Source organism: Grus americana, chromosome 15, assembly GCF_028858705.1.
Source record: "Grus americana isolate bGruAme1 chromosome 15, bGruAme1.mat, whole genome shotgun sequence".
Classification (NCBI taxonomy): Eukaryota; Metazoa; Chordata; class Aves; order Gruiformes; family Gruidae; genus Grus; species Grus americana.
In genome coordinates this window covers 16,762,748-16,780,542 of record NC_072866.1, presented here as the reverse complement: position 1 = coordinate 16,780,542, position 17,795 = coordinate 16,762,748, and the positions used below count along the sequence as shown (strand labels likewise).

General features: G+C 43.6%; 1 protein-coding gene across 5 annotated transcripts in view; it reads right to left on the bottom strand.

Annotated features, from left to right (window-relative positions):
- The window catches only part of SMG1 (SMG1 nonsense mediated mRNA decay associated PI3K related kinase), a 66,974-nt gene extending 52,340 nt beyond the window's left edge, over positions 1–14,634 (bottom strand). Inside the window, exons 1-4 of one of the 5 annotated variants that reach the window (XM_054842488.1) lie at positions 10,752–10,768; positions 9,497–9,565; positions 4,975–5,138; positions 1,543–1,698 (exon numbers count right to left, since the gene is read on the bottom strand). In XM_054842488.1, the coding sequence (XP_054698463.1) occupies positions 1,543–1,698; positions 4,975–5,138; positions 9,497–9,565; positions 10,752–10,753 (391 nt within the window). In that variant the 5' untranslated portion in view covers positions 10,754–10,768. Of the gene's footprint in view, positions 1–1,542; positions 1,699–4,974; positions 5,139–9,496; positions 9,566–10,751; positions 10,769–13,683; positions 13,706–13,951; positions 14,021–14,330 lie in introns of those variants that run through there. The other 4 variants (XM_054842487.1, XM_054842491.1, XM_054842492.1 and 1 more) reach the window with 4 other exon arrangements.
- Between the last annotated feature and the right edge of the window lie 3,161 nt (positions 14,635–17,795).

Here is a 17,795-nt window from a genome sequence, read left to right as displayed (position 1 = left end):
AAAGAGCATGACTGAAACTATACTAATCAAAGCATTAGTTAATGGACACTAGTATGACTTCCACTTTGTAAAAAATCAACGAGGTCTCAGCCACATGCTAATTCACAGAAAACACTTATTTTAAAAATTGCTTAATGCAGACACTAAGAAACAAGAAAATATAAAAGAATTTTTAAAATAAGATCCTGTTGCAACATAATCACACTGTATTTTGAAGACTGTATGAAAAATCAAAATAACTTGCTGAAACCTACAACAATCACAAAGACAGCCCAGTTAAAAAGGAGAAACTCTTGAGATCTGACATCTAGAGGACAGAATACATACAGAAGTGTACAAGTCACAGGCAGCAACTTCAGTTATCTGAAATTGTAATTCCTAACATTTCTGCCAGTATTAACTAATAGGAAATTCATGCACAAGCACACTACCAGAAGTACCATTTACACAGAGCTCTCCAATAGCCAATTCACTACTTCCTCTACATAGACATAATTTAAGACACTAAAAGAACTGAATATTTTTTGTATCAAGACACTAGAATGGGATTATAAAGTCTGAGTTTAACCCATTCCAAAGATCAGGCTTTTACAACAGTCATGTCACCACTTGCACCTTAGTTCTTCCTCCCACAAAGCACACTGAACGCTCTTCTTTCACTTTTTGTCTCCTCTGAAATATAAATCCTCGAGGAGAAACACCGTGTCCTCGTATGTTTAGAATATGCCTGGCATAAAGCAGTCACAGTTTCTGTCAGCGGCTCAACTACCACTTAGTATAAGTGATGCAATAAATGACAGTGCTTAGTCAAACAGAGTTTCTATTTTCATTCAAAAGTCCTTGGAGTAACTTCCTTTTTCAAAAAAACCCACTATGATTTACAGCCAAATAATGGGAAAAGTGAAGCCTCCTTTCTCAAAAACGCAGGCCCGGCATTCTTGCACCCTTGTGCAACTCCAGATTTCCTCTCGCTGCATCTCCCAAGACCTTGCTCACATTCTTATGATGCCTCCGGTTCCTCCCTGGCCTCTAATCCTCAGCCGAGCCAGAGGGAGCATGAGTTGTGGCTGGTTCAGGAGCACACATCTACTGACTAACCACCTGGTGCGATGGGCTGACTAGCCAACCTGCAGGTCAGTTCAGCGCACCGTTGCAGGTTTTCCCACACTAGGGACTCGTTAATTAACAGCTTTTTACTCAGGCATCACTTTTCAACAAATCTAAGAGCAAATTCTCCTTCTTGGAGCCCTTGATCTCTTTGCTAAATTTGGCTAACATGAATAAGGGTTCAGAAGCTATTGAAAGGAAACTGAAAAGATCGATAGCATAAGCCATATAGTCGAGAGATCTGCCTAACCTACGGAGGAAGGGAACAGTAAATACAAGATGAGTTTCCATCAACACCATCTGATCATATATTACAAAAAAAAATCCATATAGATATATAGATCACCTAATTGTAGGGAAATTATTTTCATATCTGAACACAAGAGAGGTTGCCAAAAGATACCCTCTTTTACTGGAAATCCGTGGTATCCTTACCCTGTGATTTCCTCATGTCTTTTGTGGCTAAAGCACGATTCCCATGCGGAACACTGGTAAAATCAGGATTGGTCACATTGTTAACTCTCAGCTCTTGCCCCAACGACTTCCGACCATAAGTATTTTCCCCAGATCCTCCATTGACACTGTAGCCACCTGTGGAAAAATCAACATGAGATTAAAACAGGCTATCAGACCATATATTTTAGTAGGGTAGTATGTTATGAGTTACTCAATTCATATGGAAATTAGCAGCCCTATCCTCTACCACCTTCTTTAGCTTCCTTTTTCACTTTCACATGCAAAAGTGCTCTGTTATGCCCTGTAAGTTTCCAGGTCACATATTCAGAATCTAATCAGCCTTTTTGAAGCATATGAAAAAGTCTCTACTACAATCAAGTTTAACATCGATTTTGTTGCATTTGGGATTTTCCTACTATTACTTTTGACCCCGTATTTTGCCAGGCCCTTCCTGTCAAACTGCTAGTACACATGGCTAGATAGATTCCCTTACTTGCTCCTTGATTACACACATCCAACTTCCACTCTGTTTTAGTTATAAATCCACCACACAGGCTCAGTAAAACGGCCAAAAAAATAGAGAAAGCTTTTAAAAGCCACAGATCATTTATATATACAGATTGAACAACTCTCCCTAAACATACAACAGTCAATATTTTCACACACTAATACTGACATTATTTTAAATTAAACTCAATCCTACATCCTCCCACTTGAGATACACACGGTACATCTTTGGTAACAACATGCAACAGAAATAAGAGTGCAGGTTTGAGTAATTTGATTATTTTTACTCCTAGATGCACAAGAATTTGCACACTCGAATGTTGAAACCAAAGATTTTTCCAGTCTGCCACACCACTTTCAGGGGCAGGTTCTTCCTCTCCATACCGTGAAGAAGTGAAACTGCCCCTGCGCCTGCCCAATACTTCACTCAGCGTATCAGAGCTCACTTTTGAGGCAGCTGGGCGGGCAGCTTTCTAAAGCACCTTCCCTGCCCAAGACGGGGAAGAATCAACTAATAAAATTAAACCCAGAAGAACAAAAGATATGCAAGACTTCTTGCAGAAAAGGTATTTCCACAATTCCACCTGCATCAGTGTATAAAAGAAAGCCTGGGGAAAGGGAGACGTGGCTCTCCGTGACAAGAGGCAGCCTACCGAGACTACAGGATGAGTAAAAAAATAAGTTCAAGGTGAATCTGGACCTTAGTAGATGTGAAGAATGTCATCTTGAAGGCAAAGCTTTTGATAAAAAGCAGCTGTGAACTACCGGTAGAAGTCTGTGTATTTCTATATGCACGGGACTACCCTGCCATTACAGAAAATCCTGTGCAAAGTCTCAGCTGTAATTAGTTAATTACAATTACAGTAAACATAATTTGTGTATATTTGGATTTACAACATTAAACTCAATTTTTAAACACAAACTAGCATGTATGCCACCTTAACATTATTTTGTCATAGCAAACCAACACTGTCACATGAAGGAAATTACTTCCAAGAGTAATAATTATATTAATGACTAAACAGAAGTGTATCACTAAAATTCAAAGCAACAAAGAATTCAGTTTAACTGAAGAAGTCAGATAATCATGCATTCAGACCACAAACATCAACTACCAAGAACAGACATACTACCATATACTACTGGAGTTCTTAACGTTATTGCATACTTTCCCTCCAGCATGCAAAATATCCCAGCTTTTTTGGTTGTCTGCAAAGACATGCAGTAGTTGCCACAGCATATTTGACATTATCTTAAATGAATTAAACACAAATCTATATTCTCCCACTTGACACACAGATGGTACAACTTTGGTAACAATATGAAACAAACTGTCATTTACAGTAATTAAAAAACAGCAGGGAAATCAGGTTTTTCAGCAATAAGGTTGTAAATACTGCATTATGACTCTCTTCAGTTATCCCCTGGTGCGTGTGTGCATGTGTGAAAGAGATGAGGGGGGTGGAAGCAGTTCTTATAATGAATATTCCACGCTGGTAGACTCCAACAGATTAATTGAAATATCTTAGTAAACAAAGAAACTACTCTGCATCTGTAAGCTTACAAATGTCTCCAAAAATAAAAATGAACTAGAGATACTTGGAATTTGGTTTTACAGTACAGAATATCCTCCTTGTCTCTTTTCAAGTCACTCCTGAACACGGTAGGATAGTTACAGCGCTGAGCTAGCAGAGACATGCCCTGTAAGACACAGCACTTGAGGCAGAGATAGGTGCATTTTTCTTTTCAAATGGCACTTTCCCAGCAACTTCAACTACAATGCTGAATTTATCCAAAACTTACTATTTCACTACACTGCCAGTACATTCTTTAAATACTAGCACACTTCAAAGTATAAGAATAATCTACCATGCCAGTCTGTGTGAAACACTGACAGATAGACTCACTTTCTAAGCAGTTTCCCTATTAAAGTTAACCAAATCTTACGGTTCTCAAGGTATGCAGATAAACAAATACCATGCTCCTGCCTCCCACTTTTTAAAAAATAAATTTGCACAAGCGCACCCAGCTGTAACTTCCCCTAAGATGTAGCAAATCTTCACAGATAGTTACAGGGCAGAGAAGTAGGGGGAGTGTGAATGTTTTTTAGGATCCTGAACAAAAACTCCCACACTAATATTCCTGTGAGATTTTTTTGAGTCTGGCCTGCCTGAAGAAGACTTGTATAGTCAAATAGTGACTCTGCAAGTAAAAAATCCTCCTATTCAATACCTGTATTAGGCAATTAAAAAAAAACCAAAATATCTTTTTCATCTTTATGAAAAAAATCTGTATGATTCTGAATTTTTAATTATTTTCTAGAGAACATATTTCCATTCTAAAAAACAAAAACCCACACGCAAAAAACCCAGGAAAAAATTGTATGAACCATACACCGTGTGATTTATATGAAGTCTGATCGAAGCACATAGAAGTAGAAATTCCCATTAATGACAAAATACAGATTTGATTCCCAAAGAAAGATTCCAGTTTGCTGCAGTAAAGCTGCAATAGGTAAGATATCAGATTAGTAGCCCATTTAATCAGGCAGTCCATTTTCAATACCGGAAGCACCAGACAGTATTCAGGAAGAAATTACAACTTGCAGACCAGACACATCCAGAATACTATTCTTTAGGAAAAAGTGCTTATTCTGTTAACACATTGAGTCTTCTCTTACATTCTTCTCCTAAGGCAACCGCATATTTTTCTCACTATTCATATCAACCACAACATTTCTTTGATTCCTGATAAATCTCTCAACACAGTGATACTGTGGCAATGAGTTATAACAGTTCACTGCCTTTAAAAAAACAAAATTAAAAAAATATCTACCATTTCAAGTTTGCTCCCTTTCTCTGAATGTCCCCTCACAATTTACACATGAAAGAGCAATCTGTATACCTTTTTCTTCATTCTGTATGTCAGTGTGGACTCTGATATCATCGTGTCTTTGTCGAGACACCACAGCTGAATTTGAGGGTTGTAATCCATAGGAGGCAGAACTGCCCCGATCTCTGGATGAAGAGTATTTTAAATTGTCCTGGTCAGCTGATGCACTGTCAGTTCTATAAAGAGAAAAATATTTTTTTATGTAGGGGTATAACAGGAGCGGGATTCACATTCACTTATAAATGCAACATATTTAATTGACAATCCCAAATGTATTTTCCTGTGTCAAAAAAAGTTGTACATCTAACCTGCGTCTTAAAAAGTGACCTCAAATTCACATTGGGATTAGAGTTGACTAATTATTACAGCAACATGCAAAGGAAACGCATTCTAGTGTGCCAGTGCCTTTTCTCAGGACATTCTCAAGTGTCTTTTCGGATGTATACCTATATAAGGAAAAATTACTTCTCAGAAGTGAAAAATAAACTACAACTAGTTATAGGTCTATACCACAGCTTGGCAATACTGTCTCTACCGTTTGTGAAAGTCATTACTAACCCACACGTGAACTTTTACATTATATGCCACGGGCCTTACTGAGCAACGTCAAACCACTTATTAGACAGAGGTGTTACTAGCATATGGCTGATAATCAATATAGGGATCACATAGGAAGTTTTTGCAAAGCAAAAATTGCAAAACAAGCAAATGCACTGTGGAAAAATCTGGAATGTAAATTAAGAGTTATTATCATTTAGAGTAAATGTTTGCAGATAAAAAGCGAGTTAAGAAGTCTGCATTAAGTTTAAACCACTCTCATGTCTGAAAACTGATTTACAGCCCAGAATAAACTTTTAAGGAAAAAGGTGAAAATTATGAAACCAACTCTTCTCACTGGACATACTAAGTGATATCATTTATACATATTTACAGTAACTTTAATATAGTAAACTTGTGTGCATTAGACTTCACCACCTAAAATCAACCAATCACTTCAAATGCATTCTTACAAGCAATACTGAAGGCTTTACATTAAAACCAGTAAAACAATATCCATCCAAAACAAAAATCAGCAGAATTTTGTTCAACTCAAGTATATTTGGAATCACCTTATTCAAATTATTTACAGAGGACTTTTCATAAGAAACCCTAAAGATCTACTATTTTTATTTTAAGCTTTGGATAGTTCACTTGATTATTTAATAAAAAGCAGGACAGATCATTCCTTTTCACGCCTGTAAATTAACCACAGTTTGTGTAAGGACAAACACCACATATTCTTGGGAAAAAATCTTTCATTTTTACTTTTCAAGAGAACATTGTGATTAGAACTGGTAGACAAATTCAGAGAAGAGGAGATAAATACATCTCAAGACGAAAAGGGAAAAACACAGCTAAAATTTGTGAGAAGCAGTTGTTACTTAAGCTGGCCAGAAGGCTTGCGACTGTCAAATACATCTCGTCCTGGAAGAGTAATACCATGAGGGTTGATATTTGCAACAACTGGAATTAAAGACACCCGCTCCCCCATATTTTGATCTCTCGAGAATATTAAAAGACCACATACTATCAGTTTGGAACAGGGTTCAAACGAAGGAAATTGTGTATTCACTGTGGCATCACACCTACTGCTTTGCCGAGCACTCGCTTGGACTATTGTATAAAATAGGCTATGCTACCAAGAGGCAAAGCCTTAGTAGAAGCCTTTGCTCATGACAGTCAACCAGGACTGCAGGAATACTTATACAGTTGGACCTTCATCATTCATCTAGTTATGCTGAACAGCAACGAAGTTCTGTGCTGTACCTTCAAATGGTATGAACTTTAAGCGTGCCTACACCATGTGTAAGTGAAGCCAGCTGGCTACAGAGTCCCCAGGTTTTCTCCCTGCCCTAAAACCTGAGGAGACTTCCAGCTCACTTTGAGGAACAGCAGAGTTTATTACAGAGGATTCAAATTATTTTAGCCCCTCAATGAAACAGACTGACAAATTTTCAATTGGTAAATTTAAGTACTGACGGGTTCTTAATAATGTCCCTCCCCAAACAGCATTGCTTTTTTTAAGGCATGTGCTGTAGTTTGTATCATCTCCAATTGTCAAGCATTAAGTCTGAAATACTTAAGTCTGAAGGCAAGCTGATTAAATGTACAATTTTGAAGATTGTTCTGCGTATCCCAATCAACTGAAGGACTACATGTGTTCTCAGCCAACCTCCCTTCCCGCAGCACAGTCTTTGAACGTTTTGTAAAATTTTCCATTGTGGTACAATACATAAGCCTATTGTTTCCCTGGGAAGAACCACACAGTCGCTTCGTTCTGTCTTTGGGAACAGCTTTCTGCAAGCTAACCTGTCCACACTTTATCACCCAACTAAAAGGTGGGCACAATTAAAAATATGTAATTCCTCTCCTGTGTATCAATTTAAGAGACAATAGCTCCCACTGAAAACATTGCTCCCAGTACAATAAATATGTAGATTAGATATCCAGCAGTTTCTGCCCTTTCTTTATGAGACACAGAAAAAAACACTTCATAGAAAGCTCCTGTTTTCAAAGAACTAGGTTCTGTGACCCAACTGGCTGCTATGGTCTGTGCTGCTTTGAAGGAGGGTTCTGAACTGACAGTAGCACACCAGAAGCAGAGCCATCATCTCACGGGCCCGTGCATGTCTAGCTGTCCAGTGACACACATCACTTCTCAGGAGGGAAGCGAATTTGAGAACTGCACCACAGGCTCCTGCATCAGCACTCTGGGAGTCTGTGGCATGGGCTCATTGAGACCTGGGGACACAACCCCCGTACCTGTCACCTGCGCTCCCTTACCGAGGAGCCCAGACACCTGGGTGACACAGGACATTGCTGTGCAAACTCACAGTGAAACATGGTCTGCGCACACTGGAAGAGACATTTAATTTCCAAATGCCATTTTTGATGCTAGTAACACATTCATGATTGTGAAAGAGAACCACTTAGAACTCGAAGCGCAGCCACGCCGTGGACAGGTACTTGCCAAACTCCGACAAATAATTACTTTTTCTGCCCCCCTCCAGCCCTTCAAGGCACACCGCAGCCATGCCACCAGGTGATGGGAAGAACTGTACTCCCGGCCACCTCAACTCATGCCCACGCTTCAGGAGGGCACTTGTCCACTTCAACTACATTGTGCCAAGCAGATGGTAGGTTACATGACAGACCTAACGCTTAGCCTCATCTTTCAAAACAAGTCTATGTATCAACAAATTTAGCAGTTACATACATTGACATTGTCACAGACCTGAACAAACATTGTATACTAATAAAATCACAACGTACAATGTTTGCAACAGATAAGCAGAAGTACAAATACAAATGTGATGTTAGACACAGTTGGAATGGGAAATGGCAAAGATGAACGTGACTGTGATTACCTTATGCTGTCGCTTCAAAAGCGTATTTGCCGCTTTGTGAGCCGCTACTCTGTTTTATTTCCACCTGAAAAGCTCATTGATGGAGACTACGCAGAGTACTTCAGGAGCTCACGTGTCTGTTCTCATCTGTGCCTGGTTCTGGGTGGAAGACTGCCCGATTACCACCGGCACCAGTGTCCTGCATACACTGTTTTAGCAATATCATTTACACAGAAGAGATTGCATTCAGTTTTCTGAAGGATGATTTTTAACCTGCCTTTATCCATCAGAAAAAATTGTTCACCCACCTGAGTAAGCAGAAATGGCCACAGTTCTCCCTAAAAAAAAAAACCCTACTTAATTTTTTTCCCAGGGACATACAAAAGGAAAGTTAAGACTTTTCCAAAAATAAGTGCATATCTCATTCCATCAAAAGTATCAGCATGATTTGACTAGTCAATTTGTATGACTGAAGAAAGCATGGCTGAGAACAACTGGCTTTAAAAAAAAAATCTTTATCTAAAAAAAAGAAAAATAGATCAATCTAAAATATATCATGTTTCTTTAGTTCTATGGAAGCCTTATGAATTTTTGTCCAAGAAACTTGTAACAAGCAATCTGGTGTATACTATTCATTATCTGTAGCTCTTTCAGAACAACTCTGCCATATAGACATTATTTTGAGACAAAAATCACTTAATTATTCTATTTGATTTTACTTCCAAGTACAGGATCTACATGGAGGATTTATTCTGAGACAACTCTACTGTATGAGGGTCTTACTGTTCAAGTCAGTTAATTTTACTTGCTTACTTGCTCTATTTGCCAAGTTTATTTGCTATAATGCAGATGAATTCTTCATTACTTCAAACCTTTATCAATAAAACATTTAAAGCTTAGAGTCACTGTATCCACTCAAATTAACAGCTTCCCACCATGACAGCCTTCTTTTGCCATGCTCTCTTATCGTCACTTGGTCCAGCTTGCCAAGCCCAAGCCTGGCTGAGCCCAGCCCAAAGCCTACTTTTGTTTTCGTTCCTGTGTAGAGAGAACACGATGAGAGTGTAAGTGGCTGTTTTCTACTAGTGAAGTAACTAATTCACTATTTTCCTACTGCAATTCTGCCATCTCCACTGCTGGACAACTACCTGCAGTCACAGTAGCTTTTCAAATCACCTCTTGATTCTCCATCAGTAGCTGACTGATTTCCTTCTGTCCTGTGATGGGCATTAAGAGGGAATGTCAGGGAAACGTATCGCACATATGCATCCTGTTCTTATTTTTCCATAGGCATCTTCTGATAAACGATATTATGCTAGCTCAATCACTGGTCCGACCCAGTCTTCCATACAAGAATAGCCATAGTGTCTGCTCTCCAAGTTCCTTTTGCTTCCCACTGACACACTTGCATCTTCTTTCATCTTTCTCACATCTCGTTCTCCTCTGTCTTCACATTAAAAACAAAGGCTTTCACATTACAAGCTTAGGCTCCCCCATTTTACCAAAAAAGCTCTTTGATCTTTTCCCAACCTTATCAACATATTCACTGCACTCAGATGTGAAAGGAAATCAAGAATTACTTGTTGCCAGTTCAGAACCGAACCCGTTCCCATTCAGCATCTCCCACACGCAGTTCACCATGTCTGTTCCCAAGATTTCCACTGACCTCTTCACAACTGGTACTGCATCACGTACCCTAAGCTGCCGTCAACATTGCAGACTATTTTCCTCTCTCCCCCACAGGTACATATCTATCTCACTCTTTGCACTCTCCTCTCTCTCAACTATCCCTGAAGAGCTGGAGAAACCTTACCAACTTTCATCCTACATGACTCTACATCCTTTCTCAGGTAATTTCAGCGACATCCTCAAACACCTCTATGTTGCCAGCTTTCAGGTCTCTCAGTTACCTGTCCAAACTAAGACTTCAGCCTATTTCTAACACGCGTTTCCTGTGTGCCTTGTTGTACATGCAAACAGAGATGAAACAGAGTCTGTCTCAACCTTCCTAATACACAGCACCCACTACTATCACCCTGCTTGTCACTCAACGTGTTAATCCAGCATTATGAACAGATAATACCCACAACAACTAGTACTTGCCTTTCGTAAAAGACATGCCTCTAAAAGCACTGCTCTAACCACCACTTTCTCAGCCCATTTGCTCTGATGAGTTTCTGCGCTCCCTGCCAATACCTCCCATTCTGTCTTTAATTAAGCACAGGGTACTTGCGCTCAATTATTAAGCATTAGCCAATACTGCTCTCCTGTTATAAGCTACCTGGAAGGAGAGTTATATTTTACTGTCTTGTCTCATCGCGTCTAGACCCACGGGGACCTAGGTGGTAACTTGGCTTGGCAGGCACAGTGCTAACAAAAGTTAGTAATTCGTAACTGACTTACATTGCACGAGAAGAACACGCTTCATTTTCAAGAACAAATTTCAGTACTTGTGGAACTTTTCTCAGATGTGAAAGATCTTCTTTTTCACTTTTCTATATACTCCCTGCTAACCTACACTAATGATAGGAGAGACAGAGAGGTCCTGTTAATTAAAATCTTATAGTCCTTTTCCCACTTTTGCCTAAGAATAAGAAAGTACACCCTGCACTTGCTACCCTGGTCTCACATTCCTGCCTAGTACCACCATAAGCACATGAAACTTGCTTTGCCATTCAGAGTACTTCCTATCAAAGGCAAGTATTGCTTGTTTCAGTATATAATTAGCCTTTAGTACTCTATCGAATTAACACTGCTCACACGCAAGACCTGCGCGCTGACATGATTTTATTTTTTCCCCACAGAAGTCGTATCAGGGAAAACACGGTGAGATATGTCAAACAGAAGGGAAAGAAAAAAGAAGTAAAGGTCTAGAAAGCTATAAAGATTAGAAGAAGGGGGTACAAGATCTTACCAAGCCTTCTCAAAAAAACCTCACTATTCTCTGTCACATACACGCAACATTTATCTAAAGTTTTGTGTTGCTATTAATTTAGAGCCTGGTACACCTTAGTGCACACACTAACATGCCCATATATATCAGGACAACTTCTTCCTCTGTAATACACAGCTCTGTCAATAAACACACTGTAGGAAAACCAGTCCACGTGCATCTGACAGATGTGACTGCATTCATGCAGAAACAAAAAAAAAAGCAAATTCTAATTAAAAACTACACTCCCTTAGAGAAGGATGTAAGCTTCAGCTTTCAGTTTCACACTGTTTTCACCCCAAGTCACAATGCTGATTAACATTACTAAAAATTGAGAGGAATCTGGACCTAGTAACGAGCATCAATCTAGTAATTTTTACACAGGCAAAAGTTCGCGTTTGAAAACACAATCCATCTGATAATACATCCGTGCATTAGCAGCTCCTTTTTTTCCCCCTTAGGAACTTGAAGCAACTAGTGTTACTGGTGTTTTCATTACTTCGGCCATGTGCACTCCCTCTTCCAGGCCCTGCAAGAAAGCATTTGCCAGCAACACCACTTACGCTAAACAAAACTAACAGTCAACAGAAAAGAAAGAGGAAGGAATTAATATGTAGGTATACTTTGTGTTGCAGGGTTTCTCCAAGAGCAAATAGCAATCAACAAAAAAGAAACACTCATTGGAGTTTTATATAACAGATCTCCTTTCAACCATGCACGTGAATCACTTTTACAAATTAGTTAATGCCAAAACAACAAAGACCAATTTAATCTCTGCTTCATTCTTTAAGCTCTTACTGTAGACTCACTGGTTCCATATCGCCAAAGCTACCTTTGAGATTTAAAAAAACCTTGAGCATCACATATAGAGAAAAGTGTGCTCTGTGTTTGGGACTGCCTGAATATTTCTGATTCCTGAGCTCTCTCATCAGATTAAAAAAAAAATATTTAAAGGAAAGGATAAAGTCAGATTCTTACAAGTGACAGGATTGGTGAAGAGGTGTTACCTATTTCTAAGCAGGAGCTCTAATCACACTGTGTGATGGAAACAGAACTAGGCCCTACCCATGCTATGAAGCTCCCCTAGCCTGCCACACTTGCTGTAGTGCCGTCAGATTTTTATTTCTGCTGTGGCTTTGGGGATAACTATTTTAGCAGCCCCGTTTACAGCAGCTCTACTTGAGAGCCAAGGAGGCACCAAACTACAGCGTGGGGAACGCACCAGCCAGACACAGAGGGAACGGTCTAACTTCTTAAACCAGCCTTCGCACCAGGCAAAGCATTTCTGCAGCTACACTCTTCCTTTCAACCCAACACAACTGAACCTATTGCAGACAATGCTACACTGGGAAAAGGCAGCTTCCTTGCCCCTGTAAGACATATTTTTTTAGGCTAAAAGATAGAGCTTGTGACAAATTAATATATCCAACCAGAAAGCATTTATAGAAGCCACGCACTGCAAAGACACAAGATATACATCCAATTTCTTCCAGGTGGGAAGGTGAAGAGTTAGGGTCCACAATTCCAGGCTACCGCCCAGAAATCTGAAGCAAGGTAATAGTTAAGGAGTAAGAGAGACCAGACTTCTTAATCCCCCAGCCAGGAAAATCTAGATGCTATAAGACGACATCACCAATGAGGTTTGCAAGTTTTTAAGTGGGGAAAAAATAGTAAGTTAGTTGACCAAGAAGTTAATACAGAAGGAACTAGAACTTAAATAACCATGCCACACACACTAAGAACTGAATAGCCTCTAGCATTAGCCCCGGAGGCTGCACTGCTAGCTGTTGAAGCAAAAGGAAAGCCTCCTTCACAGTAAATCCACAGTTACATCTGCGTTTCGTAAGATCTACCTTCACATCCACCCAATTTTCCTAGTCCAAATCGCATGCGACTGGGACTGTCATCTGTAAATACATTCCCAAGCACGTGCCACTCTGTTCTTTGCTGGAAAGTTTAGAAGTAGGATCCCACACTATGTTAAACTTTCAAAAACACTAAAAAAGCCCCAAGTCTTCCACAGTAAAAAAAATAATTAAGAAACAAACACTAAATTTATTTACAAGTTCTACATGACAATTTTGACTCTTAAAATAGCAAAGCTGAGCAGTACAGCAAATACATTGGCATCAGACATATCAGAAGTAATCAAGACCTGAAATACACTCTCTATGCTTGACTGAAGAAGTCAGCAAACTTTGAATTTCACTAAGTAGCAGAGTACCAGGTAGAAACACACCTCAAAACCCAACGCACTGCATAAGCTCTCACCCCAGCCCACTTACAGCTCAACTACTTTCCCCAGATAAAAACCCAACAATAATAATAATAACCCTGTAGTATTTGTTAACCCTCAGAAGCCCACAAGCACACCTGCGGCCTCTGTTCTTCCCCGATTATCACCTGAAAACCAGCCTGAAGGGACGCAGGAACCAAGCCCACCCAGTGCAGGCACCCCACGGCTGCAGCTCCCCTGTGGAGGGTCCCCCCGGGCCAGGCGCGGGACGCCGCGGCCTGCGGCCACGCACCGGGTAGCGGCCAGACACCCCACCGGCAACCCCGAGAGGAGCAGGGGACACCCGGAGAGGCGGGCGGGGGGAGGAAGGAGCGCTCTCACCCGCCGGCTCAGAGCCCAGACCCGGGTCCCCCCGAGCCCCGCGCGGTGACAGACCTGTCCCCCGTCCCGGCTCCAGCCGCCGGCAGGCACGGATCCGGAAATCCCCTGCGCGCCCCTGCCCGGCTCCCGCCAGGGCACGGCCGCGGCCGGCACCTTCCCCGCCGCCTAGGCCCGGCGGCCGGCCCGCCGCCACCCGCCCCGCGCTAGGCCCGGCGGCTGCCTCCCGCCCGCCCCTAGGCCCAACAGCCAGGAAGTGGCTCCGCCGCCGCTCCGAGCCGCCGCGGCCCGCGCCGCCCCGCTCCCCCCCCACCACCCCAGCTCCCCCAGGCCCGGCGGCGGGGCCGGGCCGAGCCGCCAGCCTCAGCGCCCCGCTGCCCCGGCCCCCGAGCCCCGCGGGCGGCCAGGCCGCGCCCCCTGCCCCAGCCCTGCCCACCTGGGTTGCCAGTCATTCCAGCCCCGCGGGTGGTAGTGCTGCCTGCTGCCGGTGCCGCTCAGCCGAGACCCCGGGGCTCTGCGGCTCATTACCTTGCCCGAGACGGCATGGCCGGCCGGGCAGCGGCGCGGGACAGGGGCGGAGGAGCAGGAAGCGGGGGGGTGGGAGAAGAGGCGCGGGCGGCGGCTCCTCACTCGCGCTCGGCGGGCGGCTGCTGTCTCACACCGGAGGGAGGGGACGCGGCCGCCGCGACTGCTCCGGCTGCTGCCCGGCCGCGCGGCATGCCGGGATGGCGGACATGGGCCGCCCGCCCCCTCCGCGGGGCACGCTGGGAGGGCGGGGGCGCTCCGCCTCCGGCTGCCGCGGCCGGGCTTCCCCACCTGCGGGGGGTGGGTGGGGGGTGTCCCCCCGTGAGGCCTGGGGCGGCGGTCTGCCCCGCGAGTGGGCGTGGAGGAGCGGGCGGCCATCGCCGCCGCCCCGCCCCTGGGCGTGAGAGGAGCGGGGGGATCCCATCCTGCCGGGGCCTGAGGGGAGCCTGAGGCCCGGGGCCGTCAGCGTCGGTGACAGCCGCCAGGGTCCCGCCGCTCGGCTGCGAGGGGAGCCCGGGGCCCCTGGGCATGGGGGCAGCCGGGGGAGCCCAGCCTGAGCAGCGTGAAGGGAGCTGGGGGATCCCGGGCCCTGAGGGGACCTGGCGGCCCTGCACCCCGAGGGGACCAAGGTCCCTGGGACGCGAGGGTACGCGGGGGCGACCAGTCCCCCAGCGCTGAGGGGAGCCCGAGGGTGCCAGGCCCTGGGTCCTGGGAGGAGCAGGGGCTCCCAGGCCCCGAGCAGAGCTGGAGGAGCCCTGCCCTTGCTCCCATCTCCCTCCGCTAAGGGGATGCGGACAGCCTCCCCCCTTCCCGCTGCAGGGCTCCGTGCTGCCCCAAGCCTTGCTGGGGTCTCTGCGGGGAGCTGCCTCCCTTGGAATAGATCAGATCCTCATCCCCAAGGTTCTCCTCATGAGGACACGTCACCCGTGGGGGACTGCTGGGGAGAAGTCTGATGTTCGGCAGTGGTCAGCAAAAAGTGGACTAATCCCACACTAAACCCCTAAGGTTTCTCCTTCCTCAGAGCTGCTAAAATGCACCTCAAAAGCAGGCTAGCGAAATAGTGTCTTAAGCCCGGATGGCTTTTCCTTGTAAAGCAGCGGCCACGTTTGCTGGAAGGGCGTTTGGTGCCAGTTGCAGGGAAAGCCTGTCTCTGAGCAGGAAGGCAGGCAAGTCTGAGAGGAGAGGAAAAGTCCCCTCAATTTGGTGGATGTTCTGAGTACATTTCCCAAAGAAGATGTGAAGACTGCCTCAGACTTTTTTTATTTCTCCTGCAAGACCTGGAAACTTACATTAGCTGATGTGATAAACCCGGTTCCTGGCTGCAGAATATTTCCTTAGTTATGAAAAATTCTAACAGTTTAGATACTTGGCAAAGAGACCTGGGTAGATCAAACTGTATCTAGATTTGAGACCACTGAAAGACCTGAGGAGACTTTTAAAATTCCCCCATGCCTAATACGCCACAGTTCTGTTGGTGACTTAGCTAAGACAGATGGCATACTGCTGCTCCCATGGATTCTGCTGGGCAGCCATCATCCTCCTGCTACGGTCCTGGTGGCTTACAGTCCGTAAGCAACATGTGCAAGACGTACAGATTGCAAAGTCAATTTCAGGACAAAAAAAAAAAAAAAGATAAAAAATGATATCACAAGGCTTCATTGCCACATGATTGGATGCGATACGACCCAGTGCCCATCTGACTGCGTTTCAGCTGACATACGCTTGTGTATCCTAAGTGAATCAGTTTTGCAAAAACAATCGATTCCATGAGCTACGATAGATCGTTTTTTCCCTTCTTTAGAATTGAGATGGACATCCAGAATTACACAATACGTGGCAAAATTAGGTTTTTATAAGTATAGCAACAACACCTGCTGCAAATTTGCTCACCCTTTCCAACAAAGTGTAACAGATCCTCTGCCCCTGGTGATGCAGCAGGTGATTTTTCTTTTTATTTCATGATTGAGCAGGATCCCAGTGGTAACGACATGAATCACTGGAGGGGCAAAGTAATACTGGGAACGTATTTTTCACTACCTTTCAAATTAATTTAGCAAGGGGAGGCGAGACCGAAAGCTGGCACGCTATCACCAACAACTGCCTGCGCATAGCAAGAGTTTAAGATCCACTGATTTAGTGTTTGTTACAGTAAGTTTTGTGTCAGAAATCCTGTATTCTAGTGGTGAATTTGCTGCAGTCTGTGTGGTCTAATGCAGGTCCCTCTTCTGAGCGCAGTTGTCTCCACTTGTAAAATGGATCAGCGACCTTTAGCTTTCTAAACCGCTGTTGCGCACAGCCTTAAAACTGTAACGTGTTATATACTTGCCAAATAAAAAGACATACTTGATCTGTGTCTACGAGGATGATTATATTGTGAAATCTGAATGGTATTACAGGTAATAGTTAAAATGGTCATCGTGATTAGTGAGATAGAGCAATAATTATTTGTACAGCACTTTTGCAGTTGCAGATTTCAATCAGCTGCTTTGCAAAGATGGGTAAGGCCATTCAGACACGCCTCTAGGAGCGAAGAAGCCCAGGGAAGCTGAGGCCAGAGTTTTCAAAACTGCCTTCTAATTTTCTGTCCTCAAGTTTAGGACTTCGGTTTTGGACACTTAGAGGCCAGTGCTGACGTCAGTTGGAGCTGTAGATTCTTGAGTCATGTTAAAAAATAAATAAATAAGGTGTCTAAATCTGGGCCCCCTCAAAATAGAAATATACGGACTCAAAAGACCTGTCTTAAATCTCAGAATGAGTCAGTGACACTGGCAGAGATGTGTCTCCCATCTCGCTCCCAGGCATATGCTCCATCAAACTGTCCACATCCATCTTCACGCAGAACTCTGGGGTGACAGACACTGTGAACCACATTTCTTGATATTATGCTTTATAATTCATATCAATGACTTCTCTATTTAATACATAAAAGAAAGCTGGATTAATTCGAGTGTTATTTTTAGTTGGAATCAAGCGCAGAGTGTATATATTTCATGTGCCAAAATGGGGCGGGGAGCACCGTATTGCATCTTTTACCCCTTGCTAGTTTCTTTCCTTACTAAGCAGTATGTCTAGAAAAAGCAGCGTGTGCTGAAGAGTCCAAGTCACTTTTGGCCCTGGGCTCCCTCTGGTCCATAACAAAGCTACAGATTGAGAGAAAAACAATCAGCAGCCACGGGAGGGAGAGAGATGCTATTTCCTCCTCTGGAAATAGGACAGGAGCCAAGGAGCAAAACAGTATTTAACTGGAGCAGAGAAGTACCAGCCGCCAAGATCCCGTAGCCTCTGTACTGCAGATGGATGCCTCTTAAAAATTATAAAGGATTCCTAGAATAGTTATTCCCTATACCTGCCAATTCTACTGCTTTGATGGCAGAAT